The 19317-nt window shown below is 50.6% G+C and overlaps 1 protein-coding gene across 3 annotated transcripts in view; it reads right to left on the bottom strand.

The window, feature by feature from the left end:
* The window catches only part of ADCK1 (aarF domain containing kinase 1), a 137424-nt gene that overhangs the window by 25837 nt on the left and 92270 nt on the right, over positions 1–19317 (bottom strand). For all 3 annotated transcript variants that reach the window (XM_069597193.1, XM_069597194.1, XM_069597196.1), the window contains 2 exons: positions 15829–15987; positions 4934–5092 (listed from right to left, as the gene is read on the bottom strand). In XM_069597193.1, the coding sequence (XP_069453294.1) occupies positions 4934–5092; positions 15829–15987 (318 nt within the window). The remainder of the gene's footprint in view (positions 1–4933; positions 5093–15828; positions 15988–19317) is intronic.

Here is a 19317-nt window from a genome sequence, read left to right as displayed (position 1 = left end):
CAGAAATGACTGCAAAATGCAGAAGTGCTTCCTGCTCATTTAGGAGACACTTGGCCTGAAGGGATACAAGATCAAGCGACTTGCCCCTAAATCAGCAGGTGAGCAGGAGGCTTAAGGGGCACCAGGTGAAATTCACTTCACCCTAACACTCATGTTTCAGCACCATTCCTTTCTCAGCTTTTTCCATCAAATAAGGGAAAATGAAGGAGAAAAATTTTGAAAGAGGCAATAAGAACCACCCTGTCCCCTGCCCAAACAAAAATCAAGGGAGGCTCGCGATCAAGGTGCCTGCTGACCCCAGAGGCAGGGTCACGCCCAGCCCTCAGGACCTCCAGTTCTGGGGGGGGGTCTACCTCCTCACGGCAGGAGGGCCCACTCCCGTAGGCCCTGTCTGCCCCCCATACCAGAGCCAATCCTGACCCCAAGAAGGAGAACAGAGAGTAGGGAAAGTTCCAGCCCAAGACCTTGACCTCAGCCTCATTAACAGGCCCTGACCTGCGCTTCCTCTTTGTTCCGGTGCCTGGCAAGCACACCTGGGAAGCAAGTCCTGGCATGTCCGGGCCAGCACCCATCATCTGGGGCCACGGAGCTCCCCGAACCTGAGGCCAGTGGAGCAGGGCCCAGGCCTGCAGTCAGATGGCCAGGCTGGAGCCCCAGCTCTGCCTCTGCCAAGCTGTGTGACTTGGGTAAGTTGCGTAATCTGTCTGAGCACCGGTCCCCTTGCCTGTAAAAGGCTGATGACAATTACAATGAAAGCAACGTTCCCTGCTTCCTACAGGCATGGATGAGGTCCTGGTGCTCAACACAGCATATGACAGCCACAGAGAATTTCACAGGTGGTTCTGATACAGAACCAGGGCTGAGAGTTGATGCTACAGACAGTTCAGCATAACTCATATTGTTGAGACTGTTTTGTGAAAGTCGAGTCTAACTCTTCGCAACCCCCATGGACTATATAGTCCATGGAATTCTCCAGGCCAGAATACTAGAGTGGGTAGCCTTTCCCTTCTCCAGGGGAATCTTCCCAACCCAGGGATCGAACCCAGGTCTGCCGCCTTGCCAGTGGATTCTTTACCAGCTGAGCCACAAACTCAGATCTGCCCATCAATTATTCCAGAGGGAGCAGAGCACAGCAGTTTAACAGGCGAGCTTGGGGCCAGGCTACCTCTGCCCCTTCCCAGGAAGCTGTGTGACTTTGGACGAGTGGCTTCATCTCTCCGGGCCTCCTCTTCCCCACAGCTGACATGAAGTTAATAATGGCATTTCCCTTGCGGGGTTGTGTAAGTATCAAGGAGGAAATATACAGGGACTTCCCTGGTAGTCCAGTGCTTAAGACGCCACACTTCCAATGCAGGGCTCAGGGGTTCGATCCCTGGTTGGGGAGCTAGGATCCCACGTGCTGCATCCCATGGCCGAAAAAGAGGGAACCAATGAGTAAACAGACATAATGCACTTTAAAAAATGTCTAACACAGCCTAGGTATGTAAAAAAAAATTAACTGATACAGTACTAATAATTAGACATCAGTTCCTCTTAATCATTGAGATCCTTAGAAAGTTATTTCACCAGAAGCATGCTCATCCCAGTAGGGTTTGCCCCCAGTTTCGAGAGAGTCCCAGGCCCCTTGTACACTCAGTTGCTCAGTGGTGGTCAACTCTTTGCAACCCCATGCCCTTAGCAATACCCACCAGGCTCTTCTGTCCATGGCATTTCCCAGGGAAGAATACTGGAGCGGACTGCCATCTCCTCCTCCAGGAGATCTTCCTGACCCAGCACTAGAGAACCCTAGAGGGGCCCCTGCTCCAGAGACAACCCCCCATCAAGCCCCTCCTCCACATATACAGACTCGCTCCCACCGCTTGCAGTCCCAAACCCTGTGGTTTTAAGGCATCTGCCTCTATCTTGGCCCAGCTGTCCACAAGGTCAGTCGCAGACCTCACTGGCTGTCCTGTAGCCTCCCCACACACTCTGATGCCAGATCCACAAACGCCCTGGTCTTGACCGTTCGGCCTGGCTGCCCCTTCACCTTGGCCCGGTCTCCCTGACGTGCATTTGCAGTCGGTACTCGTCTGAGGTGCGGCGATTTATAGCACAGGGCTGAGGTTATTAAACCCACTGGAAGAGGCCGCACACACCGAGAGGTAAACTGCACTGAGGCTTAATTACGCACAGATGTTGTGATGGGGTGCCAGTGTGCAAAAGCAATCTATCTCCTGTTTGAAGAGCTGAACTGGGTGCACGGCGCAAAATTCGCTTCCCACTTGTTATGTGTTTAGGCAAAATTAATTACTCGGGAGCCTTAATTCTAACATTCTCTTAGGAATGGGGTGCGGGCTTGAGAAGCAGCAGGTCAAATCGTTACATTAATTATTCACCCATTTGGCAACCTCGTTTCAAAAATTTGTGTTATTATTATTATTACATGTCTTGGTCTGACAGATGCTAGTTGGCCCCAGCCAGGGGACAATTTTGCTGTTTCCAAGGGAACAGTGGAGGAGATGGTTCTGTTTGTCTGGCTCACAGTACTGGCGCCGAGGACAACCCCTGCTGGGTAAGAGGCAACAGAATGTCCTTAGATGAGCACCAGAGTTGAAGTCAGAAAATGCTGTTTGTACCCCAGCTCTTCTCCTCTAAGACTGCCACCTGTAAAATGGGATGATAGTTTTTGGAAGGATCTCGTGTTCCTGTGTCTGCCTAGTATTCAGAGCCACAGAAGAAACATTCAGTAACTTCTGCCTATCCCCTTGCACAATCAACACTTCTTGGAAGCCCCCACTGAGCTCCTTATCTGGGCAGAATTAGATACTTCCTCTCAGGCATCCACAGAAACAGAGATCAGTCTCTGCCATAGTGCTCACAACCTGAACTACACAACCCACTGTGTGCGTGTCCCCCACCAAATGGGAAGTCTTCTCAAGCAGGAGCCAACCATCTCTGGCTTAATCTACATACCCCCAGATCCTAGCCCAACCACAGGCTCAGGAAGTGCTCGATAAATGTGGAATAATGGAATGAAACAAAAGGAATAGGTAAGCGGAAGAGTCATTTAGACCCGACAATACAACGCTTATCAGTTAATATTATCACTTGTGTGAGAAAGCCAAGTTTTCATTGAATTGGTGGTTTGAACCTCAAGGCGGGGCAATGTTACCAGATCATCTGGATTTGTACACACAAGAAGGTCTGCACACACAGTGGCATTTCCCTTGTAGGGCTGTGTGAGGACCAGCCAGTCAAGCAGGCTGGGAGAGTCTTGCCAGACCCAACTCACTCAAAGAGCTGAACTCTGCCAGTGGCTACACCATCCACCAAATCAGTGTCTCAAGACGCCACACCGATCACCAGAGTTGTGGGTCTTCATCCCATGGACCAAGATTTAGGATTCTCAGGCAGCTAGACACACCCTCCCCACCTCTGTTCATCAAACTGGAGAGTCTAAGTACAAACCACTGCTTCCGGCTTCTCAGGATGTCTTCACAAGCCATGTGGACACTTCAGTCCCAAGCAAGAGACCTTCCAGCCCACATGCTGAGACACCCTGCCCAGGAAGAGCCCCACTTGACTGTCTGCTCCGGAACTAGGACCTGGAGCCCTGCGCCCCATCTTCCCACAATCTCCAGGCCTCTCCAGTGGAAAAGCAGAGAATGGATCTCTTCCAAGAGTTGAAAGCCAAGCTCTCCACATAGATACCAGAGGCGCCTGACCCCTGCATTGCTGTGATGAAAGGGGTACCCCTGGTAAATGGGTCCAAGCCCAGCCACAAAATGTGTTGGAAGAGCAAGTGCCATGGGCTTGCATCTGTCTCGTTCCAACCTCCATGGGCCCCATGGGGAACATCAGGACAGTCCTCTAAGACCAGCTCCAAGGCCAACTCCCTGCCCTGCTCCCCCGGAAGCCCCTTCTTCTGAATCCTTAGAGCAGGATCTCTCACTGAGCTGGGACTATGTGTCATTGGATGTTGTCTCCCACGGTAAGTGTCGCCTGTCATGTCAGCAGTTCCCGTAAAGACTTGAAAACACGAATCTGTTCCGATGTAATAGATACGTGAGGGAACAATTTGATCACAACACAGATTTCACATTTGTTGATGGTGCAACACCATCCATGAGAAATACTCGGAAGTGCAGAAAACTTGTATCTGGCTGATCCAAACAGGAACACCTGAAGCAGGCACAGCTCAAACATCGCCATGTGTGTGATGGGTCACAGCCCCCCACAACTTCTGCTCAATTTCAGATGACCCCCGCTACCACCTCTTCACAGTAACTCCCAAGCAGCAAATCTTCTGATGCCCATTTCCGCAAGCCCATGTCCAGTAAAGTGCCGTGCGTGCTGTGGTCTTCTATATTTCTTAGCCATTTAACGTGTGCCAAAGTACGCTAGCACTTCATTAGGTTCCCATCTGCTTTTATTTTCTGGATCACTGGTGACATTTTTGAGTGTTGTCAGCCTAACCCCCTTTTTGCCCATAAACCCTGTGGTTTCTGCTGTGCCATTCTGCAAACGGTGGAGATTTCTAGGACACATGTTACAGACCTGTGTATTCAGTGAGCTGATGTAATAAAGTTTTAGGAAATACGTCGGAGCATAGTAACGTTAGCTATCATCGCCATCGCCATCACCATCAGCAACCCATGATTCATGGAGGCTGAGACCGTGGCTTACAGGCCCTCAGGAGGGCTCAGGGTCTTGCAATTGTAGACCATTCCGTAGACATCAGTTTGCTTGACAGGACAACAGTCCCCTCTGGTAATTTGTAACTTAGCCTTCTTGAACATGCATCACCAGGGACAAATCAGTCATCCTCAGAGAGAAGACCCAAGAAGGAGACACCCCCTTTGGGTCCTGCAAGGGGAGATGCTCAGGGCTGGGACCGGTCTTCCTCTGTACTCTTCTGCCCAATCACCAGGCCCCCATGGCCCTGCCTTCTTACCTTTAAGAAGTCAAAGTGCTTCAGCATTTGGGCCACTTTCTCAGCGTTCCTTCCCTCATTGAGGAAATCCAACTCCAAAGGCAGGTTCTTCTTGGCTTCATCCACCAACCACATGAACTCGAACTCTGGAAACAGCTGCTTCACAGCCAGGACAAGCACCTGAAACCCACAAGCACCCCATCAGCCAGTCCATGACACCCACCAAGGGCGGTCTAGTCCCTGTCCTTCTGCCTGGTCTGGGCATTGACAAGTCCCCAGGCCTCCCCTGGAATAAGGATGGCCCCCCTGGGGCCCATCTCTGTAATCCAAATCCTAGATCATAAAAGCCCAACAACCGCCAGCAGAAACCGCTTCCATCCTTTGCTGGGTGTTCCCCACTTGCCCAGCACTGGGTAAGTGCTATTACTCCCCTTATTCCTCCATTTAGCCTTCACAGCAACTCTGGGAGGTATACACTCTTATCAGCCCCATATTACAGATGAAGAAAGTTGAGGCTCTCAGAGGTTATAAGATTTTTCCTAAATGTGCCCAGCAAGGAAGCCCAGAGCCAGAATTCACCCTGGGTTTACTCAGCCCCAAACCCTTCCTCTTAAGCACATCACTGAACACACTGAACATCACATCTTAAGCCTTTGCTGCTCCTAGATTTGTGCTGCATGGTCCTGTTGATAAAGGGCCATGGGAGGGGGCCGCGGCTGTAACTGCATTCTATCTGTTTCTTCGGCTGAGTGGTTGGCACCTGAGCATTTATAACATCTTTTATGCTTTTTGTACATCTAAAATATTTCATGATAAAAAAATTATATCGGAATACGAAACCAAGGGTGGACACGACAAGAGTAAGAAATAAGGGATTGTCCACTTGGATGACAAACTTGGATTTCTAGCAATCTGGGCCCACTGTGGATTCTTGAGTCAGGATGTGATGAAAGAGGGAGCTTTAGAAGACTTATCTGGCATTTCAGTTGTCAGTTTAATGATGTGAAGGAAACATGACTGGCACAGAACCAGAGCCCAGAGGTATCTGCAGGGCACAGCAAAGCCCCTCTGTGGGCACACACTCAGTTCTGAGGCTACCCCACCACCGGAGCTCTGGATCTGAGATAGTCTCACAAGTTCACAAACAATGGCTCTGTAGTAAGAAAGCAAGGGTAATGCCAGGGCCATGGGAAATGTTCCAGCATCGGGGTAGGGTGGGGCAGGAGGCAACTTTCCTGCTCTCCTATAAACCCTCCTGTTGGTATTCAAAGTCGGGCCTGGGGAGAACCACTGACAGAGTCTCTCATCTGTGATTCTCGGTATAGATTACAGTCCAAGTCCTCTGAGAATCCATCTCTGGCCCTGGTCAGAGCAGAAGGACAAGGAGCAAGAACTCAAGAACCATGGGCCTATCGGTACCAAGAGACCTTCCTCCACTGTTAAGGAAATGTAATGCTTATATAGCCCCCCAAATTCATATGTCAAGCCCTAACCTCAGGGAGATGGTGTTCGGAGGTGCGGTCTTTGGAGAGTAATTGGGCCTAGAAGAGACCATGAAGTTGAGGTCCCCATGACAGGTTAGTATCCTTATAAGAAGAGAGAGACCAAAGCTCCCCACTTCCCTGCCAGGTAAGGTCACAGAGAGCAGGCAGCCATCTGTCTACAGCCAGGAAGAGACTCTCCCTGGGAACAGAATCAACCAGCACCTCGAGCCTGGACTTCCCAGCCTCCAGAACTGGGAGAAATAAGTGTCTGTGGCTTAAGCCTCCCAGTTGATGGTATTTTGTTGCAGCAGCTGAAGCTGACCAAAACACCACCCACTCCACCCAGAAGGCCTTGCTGGGTCCCAGTCACAAGCCTTCTCTCCTGCTTTTGTTTGCCCTAGTCTCTGATATGATTCCAACACTGTATTAGGCACAGACAGCGCAGCGAAATAAATCCAGAGCAGGGCCATTAACTACAAGGCATTTACAGCTTTGTTTTTAAATCCTATGTCCGAGGCGATGTAACAGACGCCATTCTAAAAGAATCACCACACAGGGTTATTATACTCAATTTCTCTCAAATCCTCTTTAATTACATTTGGCTGCAGTCTAATTTCTTTTAAGGCTTGTCTAGTCTTTCATGGGCCAGACCTGCGACCTCATGACAATCGATTTCGTTTACGTTTTGTTTCTGCTGGTGTCACATGAAACGAGAAGGGAGAGGTGGCAACAGCAAGGGCCTGCCTGTGTCAGATCTGGGCACCACGTCTCGTCGCCGTGCCCGCAGATGGCCCTTGGCTGCCACCCGAGGGGAAGCAGAGCTGGTGCACAGGAAACAGAAGCACCCGCCCGGCCCAGGCCGAGGGCACAGCTGTCATCTGAGGCACCTGAATTCCAGTCTCTAGGCTCCAAGTCTCAGGCAAGAAGCCTCCTGCGTGCTGTGCATGCTGCATGCTAAGTCACTCCAGTCGTGTCCTACTCCTTGCAACCCCAGGGACTGTAGCCCGCCAGGCTCCTCTGTCTGTGGGATTCTCCAGGCAAGAACACTGGAGTGGGTTGCCATGGCCTCCTCCAGGGGATCCCCCACCCAGGGACTGACCCCGCATCTCTTATGTCTCCTGCATGGGCGGGCGGGTTCTTCACCACCAGCACCACCTGGGAAGCCCTTGTGTGTTTTACTCCAGCATAGGTTCCAGACCTTCTCACCCAGAAGGGACGAGAAAGGAGCCACAGTGAGTCTCACTCATCATTTTCAGCCAAAATGTATTTACTGACTAAGGTCCGTCTAGTCAAGGCTATGGTTTTTCCAATGGTCATGTATGGATGTGAGAGTTGGACTGTGAAGAAGGCTGAGTGCCAAAGAATTGATGCTTTTGAACTGTGGTGATGGAGAAGACTGTTGAGAGTCCCTTGGACGGCAAGGAGATCCAACCAGTCCATTCTAAAGGAGATCAGCCCTGGGATTTCTTTGGAAGGAATGATGCTTAAGCTGAAACTCCAGTACTTGGGCACCTCATGCAGAGTTGACTCATTGGAAAAGACTCTGATGCTGGGAGGGATTGGGGGCAGGAGGAGAAGGGGATGACAGAGGATGAGATGGCTGGATGGCATCACTGACTCGATGGACGTGCGTCTGAGTGAACTCCAGGAGTTGGTGATGGACAGGGAGGCCTGGCATGCTGTGATTCATGGGATCGCAAAGAGTCGGACTCCACTGAGCGGCTGAACTGAACTGAATGACCCTGGACCAGCCGCAGGTACACACAGAGACCCACATGTAGCCAAGTGAGGTCTATATCAGGCGATGAGGCTCCTGTGGCCACACACTACCTCCTCATTGCTGGCTGTCTGGTCACTGTCATTTGTGAAATTTTAAATTATCATTAATATCCAAACAGCCCTGAAAGGCACCTTAAAGATTTTTCTGTTACCAATCGATTATGTAATTAGTCCTTACTAATACTATTGGTTATTATTAATACTTTATATCATTAATCATAAAAGCAGTCAAAGATTTTATTGGTTGATATTAATTGCTAATAAGTTAGTAAACTAATTCATAACCCCTGTGACTTTGCAGGACTCATAAAACTGGTTTCCAAACCATTCTGTGGTGGTTGGCAAGTCACTCCCTTGGTTACTTTAAAATGAGAGGGTCTGTTTGGATGGAAGTTAGTGGTTCATAGTTTTAGAGGACGTCATCCCCTTTATAGGAAGTCATCAATTTGAAAATGTGATGCCAGCAATGAAGCCCAGAAAACATACATACTCCCATAATTTTGTACATAATTTGGGGGTTTATCACCCCTTGAACTTCAAACGGAGGGTTGAGGTCAGGTTAAGAGGCATCCGGTCCAAAAAAAACAGAGTCATCTGATCCAAATCTAAAACAGTTTGGGCTGCTGCCACTTTGGACTTTTCTGAGCTTGGGAAAAGAAAACGAAATTCCATTTCACCCTCTGTTTTAATTCAGTTCCCTTCTGAAGAGCCTGCCCCCAGTAGATTCTTTTAAGTTTTCTTTCTTGACAACAGATGCAATCAACTAAAATAAAACAGGTGTTGTTATCAATTTGACTTTTTGATTTTTCTCCCAAATTCATCTTCTCCATAAAATTCTTCCAACTGCCAGTGTTTCCACCAGTGCCTAGCACGTATTCAACACTCAGCAGATGTTTACTGAATATTCATGTGAATGAATGAGTGAATAAATGAACATTCCAAAAGGTCTGCCTTCTCCCCAGAAATAGTTATATGCTCACATGTGCATTACACAGATGGATTACATCTGTACGCCTTGGAGATTTGGGTGGAAGAAGGGATTACCTCTGAATGTGGGGGAACCACAGTTCTGAAATGCCTGAGAATATTCTACTAGACTTGAAGCCTTGTTAATTAATCAGGGTATATTCAACAATTAATAGTTCCTTCAAGGGAGAATAATGAAGTCATTTTCCCATAGGACTGTTGGCTCCCAGGAAGAAAACTAAATTATGGACCACACAGAAACATAATGGAAAAATTGAGTCACATAAAAGTTTGGAAATTAGTGATTGTTATATATGATGGCAAAAAAAATGGGAATTATCATTATTCAGACACAAGCACCACACTATGAGGCACTTGATATACATGCTCTCATTTCTTCCTCTTCTTGCCCATTTCACAGAGAAGGAAATTGGATCCAAGAGGTTAAAGCATTTCTCAAGATCACATAGCTTGCCATTTCAAATGCAGGACTCGGACTCACTTTTTCTTTCTTCCTTTCACTTCCTTCTTTACGCAGTCCTGTCTCAGGCAACACAATATAGGACAATACAATAGAGAGCCTGAGATAAAGCATAAAAGGAGCTTTGTAAACTGTAAAATGCAGCTGAAATTCAAGTTACTGCTATCACCTTATTATGTATTATAAAAGAAATAATGGTCCACGGGAAAACAGGACACTAAATAGAACGCCTGCATGGATCCGAGCTGGTAAAAATGGATGTTCGACAAGGATCGAAAATCAATTCAGAGTGATGTAAATAGCTTACTGTTCATGGGGTTTATCTTTGTTCAGATAAGTTATTAAAGTGCATACTGTTTAGAAAACAGAATTACAGGGTGAAGAGGAGTTTCCAAGGGATGATCTACATCTCTGGGGCTTTCAAAAATGTATTTTAAAAAAATAAAATCAGCTGTTGGATTCTGTGCCAACACAAACATTACCTAGCCACCCACTGTTCAATCAACACACTCAGAAAAGAAACAAGATGACAGACAGCATGCACTGAAAATGTTGTTCAAAAAAAATCAAAAACATAACTGTCACAGGTCTTTATTTTTAGAGACCCTGGGTGTGAGCCGGAGGCCATCCAATGGGGGATGGGATTCTGGTGCTCAGATCTGAGCACCCCACCCTAATGCTGCAGACCTTGGGGACAGGTGATACACGAAGGACCTGGTCAGAAGTTAGATTCTTTAGGATATAGCACGGGGCGTTCATTACCAAGTTCAGAAGCTTGCGAGGTAACAGGGTGTAATACAGGGTAGTGCTCTTGAAACCTGGGAATGATGGTCTTAACACTGCCTCACAGGTCAACTGAGTCCTGCCCTGGTCTTAGACAGGAGAGTGGCAGTGATTCCCAGCCTGCTAAGTAAGCTCCCTGCTCTCGTGGGCAGGCAAGGACTGCTGCAAAGCCAGCCCGCCAGCAGACAGATAGACTCTGCCTTGTCAGTTCACCCCTTGCTGCTGAATCATTGTTCCAATCTCTGGGCCCAATTAGTCTGGCTCTGGACAGCCACTCAAATCAATAAGAGTCACTGGCCGTGCATCGAGAAGTAGAGTTGCCCCAACTATTAAAGGGACAATATCAGGTGATGATGACAAAGCTGAAAACACCCTTGGCTGTGCCTTTCTCTTTTGTGCAAAGTCACCGACACCATCAGGTTCATCACCGTTTACTGAGAGTCGGTCTCTGATTCTCTGGCACCAGTCAGCAGCTCTCCCCAGGACTGTCTCCTTCCCCAGGAGAAGGCCCAGGTTCACAGGAGACACAAAACACCAGGGTGGCACATGCTCCTGGGCAGCAACCCACTTCCTGGCCAAAAGAACCTCTATTTTGTGCATGTTTCACGACCTTAAAGGAAGGCAGACCTTAGCCTGAGAAGGTGAATCACAATCGGTCTGAGGCAGTCAAAGTGGTCCCAAGCCTCTTGCCAAGACTGCTTCAGGCTTGGGCGAGTAGACCTGCTTCTGGCCAATGAGTACTGAAAGAAATTCTACTGAACGGCTATTCTTTAGTACGAGGAAAGACACTGGTAATCGCAGGAACCCTGCAGCTGTTTGAGGGCCACGAGGAGCACTACCTTAGAAGGACAAGCCAGGAAGCTGAGCTGGCAGAGTGGGAGACACAAAGAACTGAGGTCCTGAAAAGCCACAGCAAAGTGCTGGATTAGTCAACCTGAAACAGCTGGCCCCACTTGTAGATGTCTTGAAATGTGAGATAATATAGGTTACTATTATTTATACCACTGTCAGTTGGATTTCCTGATACACACAGCTAAAAGCATCCTAACTGATATAGCTAGCAGTCCCCACCTCCTTATTCTCAAAAGTTTCACACTTGTAAACCTCTATCCTTACAGCAGATATGTGTTTGGATTTACAAGCCCACTTCGTAAACTGCAAATATCCAGAAGTTAAGCCTATGAGCCACTCTCCCCTTAGTATGAACTACTTTACCCAAATTTTCTTCCTCTCAAGACAAGGCCGGGACCAAACACAGGGCTGAAGAGGAGATAGAGACAATAGTGGGCAGTGGGAGAGAAGTCCGAGGGCACACAACACCTGGAATTAGCAAGAAAAGAAGCACCAGAAAGCTCTGCAGAAAAGCGGCTTTGTCTCCCCTCTATCTTCAAGTTTCCGGCAGGTATGACAGTCCTAATGCCTCTCAGAAATCATTCTCTCCCATCAAGCACACCAAAAAAAATATCACCCCTAAAATCAAGGCACCATGTAGGTCTGGGCTGAATTTAGGTCTGAAAAAAAAAAAGTCATGCTCATTTCACATATAAAACAAAATGAGCTTTCCAGTTGGCGCTTCTTGGTTGTAAACCAGAGAAGGGTGACCAAGTTAAGACTTTTCCCACCAGAGGCCAAGCACGGTGAGAAGGCAGTACCACTCTGTGCTGCTGCTGCTGGCGGTCCACAGAAGACCTCAGGCCTCGTTTCCAGCTTCTCTCCTGCAGGCGGTGAGTGCGGGTCTCTGGTCCGCCTTGAGATCCCAGCCCCAGCCACTGCAAGGGAGCCGGTACTCTGTATTCAGCACATGGCCACACAGCTGGTGATTTCAAGAAAAGCATCTGATGCTTATCTCAGGGAGGAAGATGCCAAATCTTCACCACTGCTATTGTTGCGGTTGACCTTACGGCCACCGTTACTTAGGGAGGGGCGAGGCTCTGGGCAGAGGAGAGATGTGAGCTGTCCTCCCAGCCCCTGTGGGCCCTGTGGGTACCACCAGGCAGAGACAGGTTCCAGCCCAACTCAGGTGTAGCCGCAGGGTCCCAGGAACACCCAGGGACCCTCCGAGACTGGCAGTGCACTTCCATCTGTGGCTGCTGCATACCACGGACTGATGCTTCAGAAAACCCAGGTTTCCAGGTGGATGCCCAGTGCCACTCAGCAGCCCCGCTCCCGGGTCCTGGTCAGCTCCCTTCTCCAGCACACCCAGCAGGATTCCAAACCTTCATCCCCTTCAAGCCTCCATGCCACCTCCTACCCCCTCCTTCTCAGCAGATGGTCTTACCTCCCACTTCAGAGGAAAAAATAGACGCTATCAGCCTGGTACAATTTGGCTGCCCACTGTCCCTGCCTTCCCCCACTGCCCCACTCACTCATCTGGACCCAGCCTCAAGAACAAAGCTCTAGCCCCAGAACAGAGGCTGCCAAAGCCTCACGCTTCTGCCTGTGTCCTTGGGGCCCAGTCCCTCCAGGCATCTCCCGCACCAGCTCTATGAGTTACTGCTCTCTCCTGAATCTCTAAGCCCCCAACTCTGCTGCCCCTTCCCCATCAGTGACAGCCTCTGCCAGACCCCCACCTAATCCTGTGCTTAGATCTAACCACTACCCTCACTGTCCCCCACCATCCAAGGCCAAACATGGAAAGGGTAGTCTCCATTAACCGTCTCCACTCCCTGAGTCCTCAATTCTCTTTCACTCCCACTTACCCCATCGTCCCGGTTCTTTCCAAAAAACTCTAAGTCACCAAATCCAACATACTCTTTTCAGAGTTTTACTAATTTACATTCCACTTGGCAATATCAATTAATTCTGACAGACTCTATTTTCCAAAACAACTGCAACAATGTCTCCCCCTCTAGTGCTCTTCTGGAACCATGCCATTCCCCCATCACGAGGCAGAGTCTATTTCACTGCCCCTTAAGCCTAGGGTCCATCTAGTCAAGGCTATGGTTTTTCCAGTAGTCATGTAAGGATGTGAGAGTTGGACTGTGAAGAAGGCTGAGCGCCGAAGAATTGATGCTTTTGAACTGTGGTGTTGGAGAAGACTCTTGAGAGTCCCTTGGACTGCAAGGAGATCCAACCAGTCCATTCTAAAGGAGATCAGTCCTGGGTGTTTCTTGGAAGGACTGATGTTAAAGTTGAAACTCCAATACTTTGGCCACCTGAGTATGAGTCTCCCATGAGTCTCCTTGCTGATAAATCCAGAAACCTGTATTCCCAGCCTGCATTATAGACAGGCTTTCCAGGTGGCTCAGTGCTAAAGAATTAGCTTGCCAAGCAGGAGATGGCGGGCTTGGGAAGATTCTCGGGAAGAACTTCCTGGGTTGGGAAGATCCCCTAGAGAAGGAAATGGCAACCTGCTCCAGGATTCTTGCCTGGGAAATCCCACGGACAGAGGAGGCTTTTGGGCTATATACTCCATGGGGTCGCAAACAGTCCGACACGACTTTAGTGACTAAACAAGAGAGACCCGGACAGCAATCTTACAGTACATGGTTGCTCCACCACCCACTGCGTTTGTTCTGACATCCATGCCACCTCCTTATCTCATAAGAAAGTACATTCCCCAGGCTCCCTTGCCAACCAGCTTCCAGCTAGGTTTGGTGGCATACAGGGGGACAGGAGGAGGTGAAACACCCCCCACCTCAAACAGCATCTGTGGCTCCAACACCACGTGACGGGCCCGATGGCCATGACCCACTCCCCTCCGGTGGCCCCAGCACCTGGGATCCAGGGAGCCACCTCTTCTTGTCCCTCCGCTACAAGGGCGGCAGTGGCTTCCTGCCTTGGGTGACCATCTCATCATCCCATTTGGCTTCTCAACGATTCCATCCCCGGTGAACCGCATGTTCTGTTCTAAACTCCCTCTGACATGCCTAGAGCAAGTCATTTTTCCCCAGCTGAACTCAGACTGATACACGTGGTTAACGGCCCCTAAGTTTAATCATGGAAGCCAGAAACATACGATTTGTTTCCATTCTCATCCATACCGATATCTTCCCTCAAGCCACGTGAACCAAGCTAGCCACAAAGTCCTGATGCTCCCACCCCGTGAATCCACGCCTCTCCTCCCCCTGCTTTGGTTCACACCACTGCTCTCTCAGAGCGGTGCAGCAGCCCCTCAGTTAAGTCTCCCTGGCTGCAGTCTTCCTGCCTCCCCAAACATCCTCCAGACTGTTAACACACTTTTATTTCTAAGGCATGTCTGATCACGATGTTTCCCTGATTTAAATTCTTAAATGGTTCCCCACTGACTGCAGGGGAAAATCAGATCTGCTTGGTTCCCCAGTAAACGCGTACTTACTATGTGCTCCACCCTGTACTTGAGCCTGGAACCCAAGGACCTCTGTGTTCCATCCTGCCTACCTTCCCAGCCTCACCTGCACCCACGCCCAGCTCGAACTATCTGAACCAGCTGACACTCTCCACGTGCACCCTGCTCCCCTAAGACTCGAGACCTTCGGATGGGTCACCCTTCCGCTGTCCAGTGGTCTCGTGGGTGCCTCGGTGAAGCCCCTCTGACGCCCCCGTCAGTCCAGGCTCCACGGCACCTTGTCAACACCCCTCAGATGGAGCTCACAGTCGAGGACTGTTTGTGTTCAGGCCTCCACTAAAGGGGGGGAGGCGGGCTCTCCGAGGATGAAGAGGCAGGTCACTCACTCGTGTGTCCTATGCACCTGTCAGGTTTAGTCAAAGAGAGCTGAAAGGATAAACTAAGTGTCCAAAGTGAGGACAGGGAACCAAGGAAAGGGAAATCAAGGAGGGGAACATGCTGGCAGGGTTAGCAGGCTGCGGACTTCCCTGCGGCTGCTGGCTATGGCCCAAGCCTTGGCCACTCACCCTTTCCCCTTGCTCGAGGCAGGGAGCTAGAAAAGTCCAGAAGCACAGGATCCGCTAGAGCTGTCTCAGGGCCAGTTTAGGGCACACGCGTTCGCTCACGCAGAACAAATATCAGAGAAGCAAACGAGCTCTCTGCATAAACATTTCTATGTGATCTCCGTGTCATGTTCAAACTCCTTGGCTGACCACATGCTCCCGTTCGTTATAATAGACCAGATTAGGATGTAGCTTTTTCTACCCCCAAGGAAATTACTTATTTGGGTCACCTCGTTTCTACAACATTCCCCCCCACTACCAGGTCTCCTTGGCCCCAGCAGTTGCCCACATGTTCTGAGACCATCCACAGACAATTCCCAGGAAAGAATCCAAACAATTCCCAGGAATGAATCAAAAATCGGCCAACCCAGCCTTGGGTCCCCGGGTCACAGTGTTGCCATGACACCTTTGTGATCTCAAGCTCTCCTCTCTCACTCTGTGATTCAGAGGCCCACACTCCGCCCCACAGGCCTTCCACCAGTTTCACTGGGACTGCCCAGATCCCAGGGGAACATTGAATGAGGATGAAGGGCGGGGAGGAGGAAGGCTCTCACCTCCATCAGAAGAATGTCCTTCGAGCTCTGAGCCTGCACCTTCGGGTGCTGGACCTTCACGGCCACCGTCCGCCCGTCACGCAGCACGGCCTTGTGGACCTGGGCCAGGGAGGCCGCTCCCAGAGGGGTGTCGTCAAAGCTCAGGAACAAATCATGAATCTGTCAAGAGAGGAGAAGAGAGGACAGGGCAGTTACGAGGACTCAACTCACTTAGACGGGCGGAAGGAGGATGGGCCAGGGCCTCCGCCGGCGGTGGCAAATGCCTCCATGACAGACTTCTCCTCTCTCAGCTGCTTTGCCTGGGTCCTTTGCAGCCATGGAAATTCACATACACCTGTTCTCACTCAGGAAGTGAAACAGAAAACACATGTGGAGGACATGACTCACCTGTGCTTGGAAACCCAGCTCATCTCTACTTAAAGCCAAAAAAGGGCCATCTAGAATGTCCAAGATTATGCATCTTCCATCCATTTAATCACCTACCATTGGCCCTCCAGGGGCTTCCCTGGTGGCTCAAACGGTAAAGAATCTGCCTGCAAGGCAGGAGACCCAGGTTCGATCCCTGGGTCAGGAAGATCCCCTGGAGAAGGGAATGGCCACCCATCCCAGGATTCTTGCCTGGAGAATCCCACGGACAGAGGAGCCTGGTGGACTATCGTCCACGGGGCTGCAAAGAGTCGGACACGACTGAGCAATGAACACTTGCACCACGTGTGCCTCCCAGGCTCTCACATATGGACACACTCAAAAGTCAGCAGAACCTGGACCCAGGGCAGCTCAAGACAGGGCATCAGATGGAAGATGCTTCAACCCCGCCAACTTGGAAAGCTCAAAGACGCGTGGGCTGCAGGCTCCAAAACCAGCAACGACCACTTGTTGCTGCCTGAGCCTCAATGCAGGTCCCAGAGTTCACTCCTGACCCAGGCCCCTGGCAGAGTTCCCAGGCTGCAGACCAGAGTCGGGCTTTTGGTATTCACAGGTGATGCCATGCCAGGCATCCTGGGCAATCCTCGTCCTCTGTGCCTCACTTGCTCTACGAATCAGACCGTATACCCCGTGCTCTTTAATCTCCTCTTCCCTTCTTCCTGGACTTACCTGGTGGCTCGGACGGTAAAGCGTCTGCCTATAATGTGGGAGACCCGGGTTCAATCCCTAGGTCAGGAAGATCCCCTGGAGAAGGAAATGGCAACCCACTCCAATGTTCTTGCCTGGAAAATCCCATGAACGGAGGAGCCTGGTAGGCTTACAGTTCATGGGGTTGCAAAGAGTCGGACAGGACTAAGCAACTTCACTTTCCCTTCTTCCTTCCCCCTGTTTCCCTCTTAGAAATGCCATCCCAGTTCTCCTGAAGCAGAAGGTCTTTCTGACTTGAGTGGTTATCAGCTAAACAGTCTAGAGAGGAATACTCTCCCAGATGGGAAGGAGGGCCCCAAAAGCTTCTTGCAGAATTTCCCCAGGGCAGAAATCTTCATCCCCTCCATTTCTTGGGTCCCCTGGACAGCCTCACAATTCTGGAAAAGCCAGACATTCACATGCACACATGCACACACTCCTGTATGCACATCTCACACACCTCCCCTCCTCCTCATGCCAGGCTCTCACGCCGAGGTCGATGCAGCCCCCAGCCCCCACTGCCTCGCTTTGCCCTCCTTCTGCAGTGGCCTCTCCATGCTGCCCCCCAGCCCCTCGCCTCTGCTTGGACTTCGGAGGTTCATAGGACCCACAGCCTCCCCCACCCTATCCCTCCGTTTGCTAGGCTACACCATCACTCCACTAATCTCCTCTCATAAATCACTCCCTCCAGTCCTGTCATCATTGTTGTAGCTTTCCCTGACTCCATGCCATTTGTCAATATCCTGCGGGGGCCAAAGGCCCAGGCAAATGCGGGAGGGGGCTCCCCTTTTCTGTCACGGGCAATGCGTCCAGACTGGCTTCCCGTCCCCGCCTTCCTCACTTGTGCCTCTCCTTAGCACCCCCTTCCCCAACCACGCAACCTTTTCCCTCCCTTGGGAGTTCTGGGCTCCCTGAGGACCAGCTCCTCCCCACATCGTCACCCTGAATCACCCGGGGTCTCTCCACACAAGAACCCATTATCCTGGGCCTGGGCGTAGACTAAGAACGACGGGACCACCCGCCCTCCATACCGCATCAGGACACCAGCTCCAAACAGGCAGCGATTTTCTTTTCTGTTTTGTTCGCTGCTGACTTCCTTGCACTTAGAACAGGAATGGAACTAGTAGGTGCTAAACAAGTATTTGTTGAAGGATCGAATCCACTATTCTGTTGGAGAGGGGTTGAATCAACTCTTTCCTCCTTTTGAATGGCTGGACCACCCCACTCCCACAGCCCTCCTACTCCAAAGGCCTCACACGTGTAAAAGCATGTGTCGGGAGTAGGATTTACCTGGGGGCACCCCACCTGTTTCTCCAGGGTGGGTGTGAGCCCCTGGCCTGCTGAGTCAGAACCCTGGGGACCACGGGCCATCCTGATTAGATCAGAGGTGGACACATGACCCAACTGGTCCAATCAGACTCAATTGTTCTGTTTGACCGGTAGAAGAGCTTTTCTTTCTTGCTGTTCAACCCGAAGCTGAAAACTGAACTTGAAGTCTGGAGCTACCAGGGGTCACACAGTAGAAACAAAAAGAAGAGCTGAGCCTAGAAAGAGTGAGTCCCGGTCACACTGGTCCTAGCCACGCCTCGGTGCCCACCCCATAATATCTTTTTTTTTTCTTCTGCTGAAGGCAGTGTGAGTTGTTTTCTGTCACACACAACTAAAGGGGCTCTGACTGACGCAGTGTGCACTCAGGCCCCAGCTGGAATAGATGAAAGAAACCTGGGCATGGTGCCCAGTGCCCCCCAAGAGGCTCTGTGCATGTGAGCTCCATCCCCTCCCCACCCTCTTGCTGGGACTGAGATCCAGAAACAGAGGGTGGGATTTCAGCAACGCTCCCGTCCGTTACACAACGGCAACCACACCACTTCCTAGGATGCCCTCTGGTAATTCCTGAAGGGAGCACCAAGGAGAAGGCTTTTCTGGGGGAAAAAAAAAAGCTGTGAACTCAGACCCTCACCTCTGGCAGCTAGACTGGGCCAGTCTCCCCACTACAAAGAGGTCTTGGGGGTCATCCGAGCCTACTCCCACCCCAAGCCTCTGCCTGGCTCCCTGGGAACATTTTGCTCTTGCTCTGGGAAGGACAACCAGTCTTCAAATCCGTGTCATTGCAGGGACATTGCAGAGTCACTGCAACCGAAGGCTGACATGGCATCCCTAGGGCTGTGTGTCCACAAGAGCCGCCAGGAGCGGGGAGGGGGCAGGGGGAGGGGGAGGGGGAGCCGGCCAGGGCAAGCAGAGCCTAGCCTCCGGCTAAGAGGAAGGCTGATCTCCCACAGGCCCTGGAAATGGGGAGGGGGGCCTTCTACAATCCCCTGCTCCCACCAGGGGCTGGAATGGGGGGCGATCCCAGGACCACCTAAGCCCAGGTGCCAA

Source organism: Ovis canadensis, chromosome 7, assembly GCF_042477335.2.
Source record: "Ovis canadensis isolate MfBH-ARS-UI-01 breed Bighorn chromosome 7, ARS-UI_OviCan_v2, whole genome shotgun sequence".
Classification (NCBI taxonomy): domain Eukaryota; kingdom Metazoa; phylum Chordata; class Mammalia; order Artiodactyla; family Bovidae; genus Ovis; species Ovis canadensis.
This window is presented reverse-complemented; position numbering and strand designations above follow the sequence as displayed.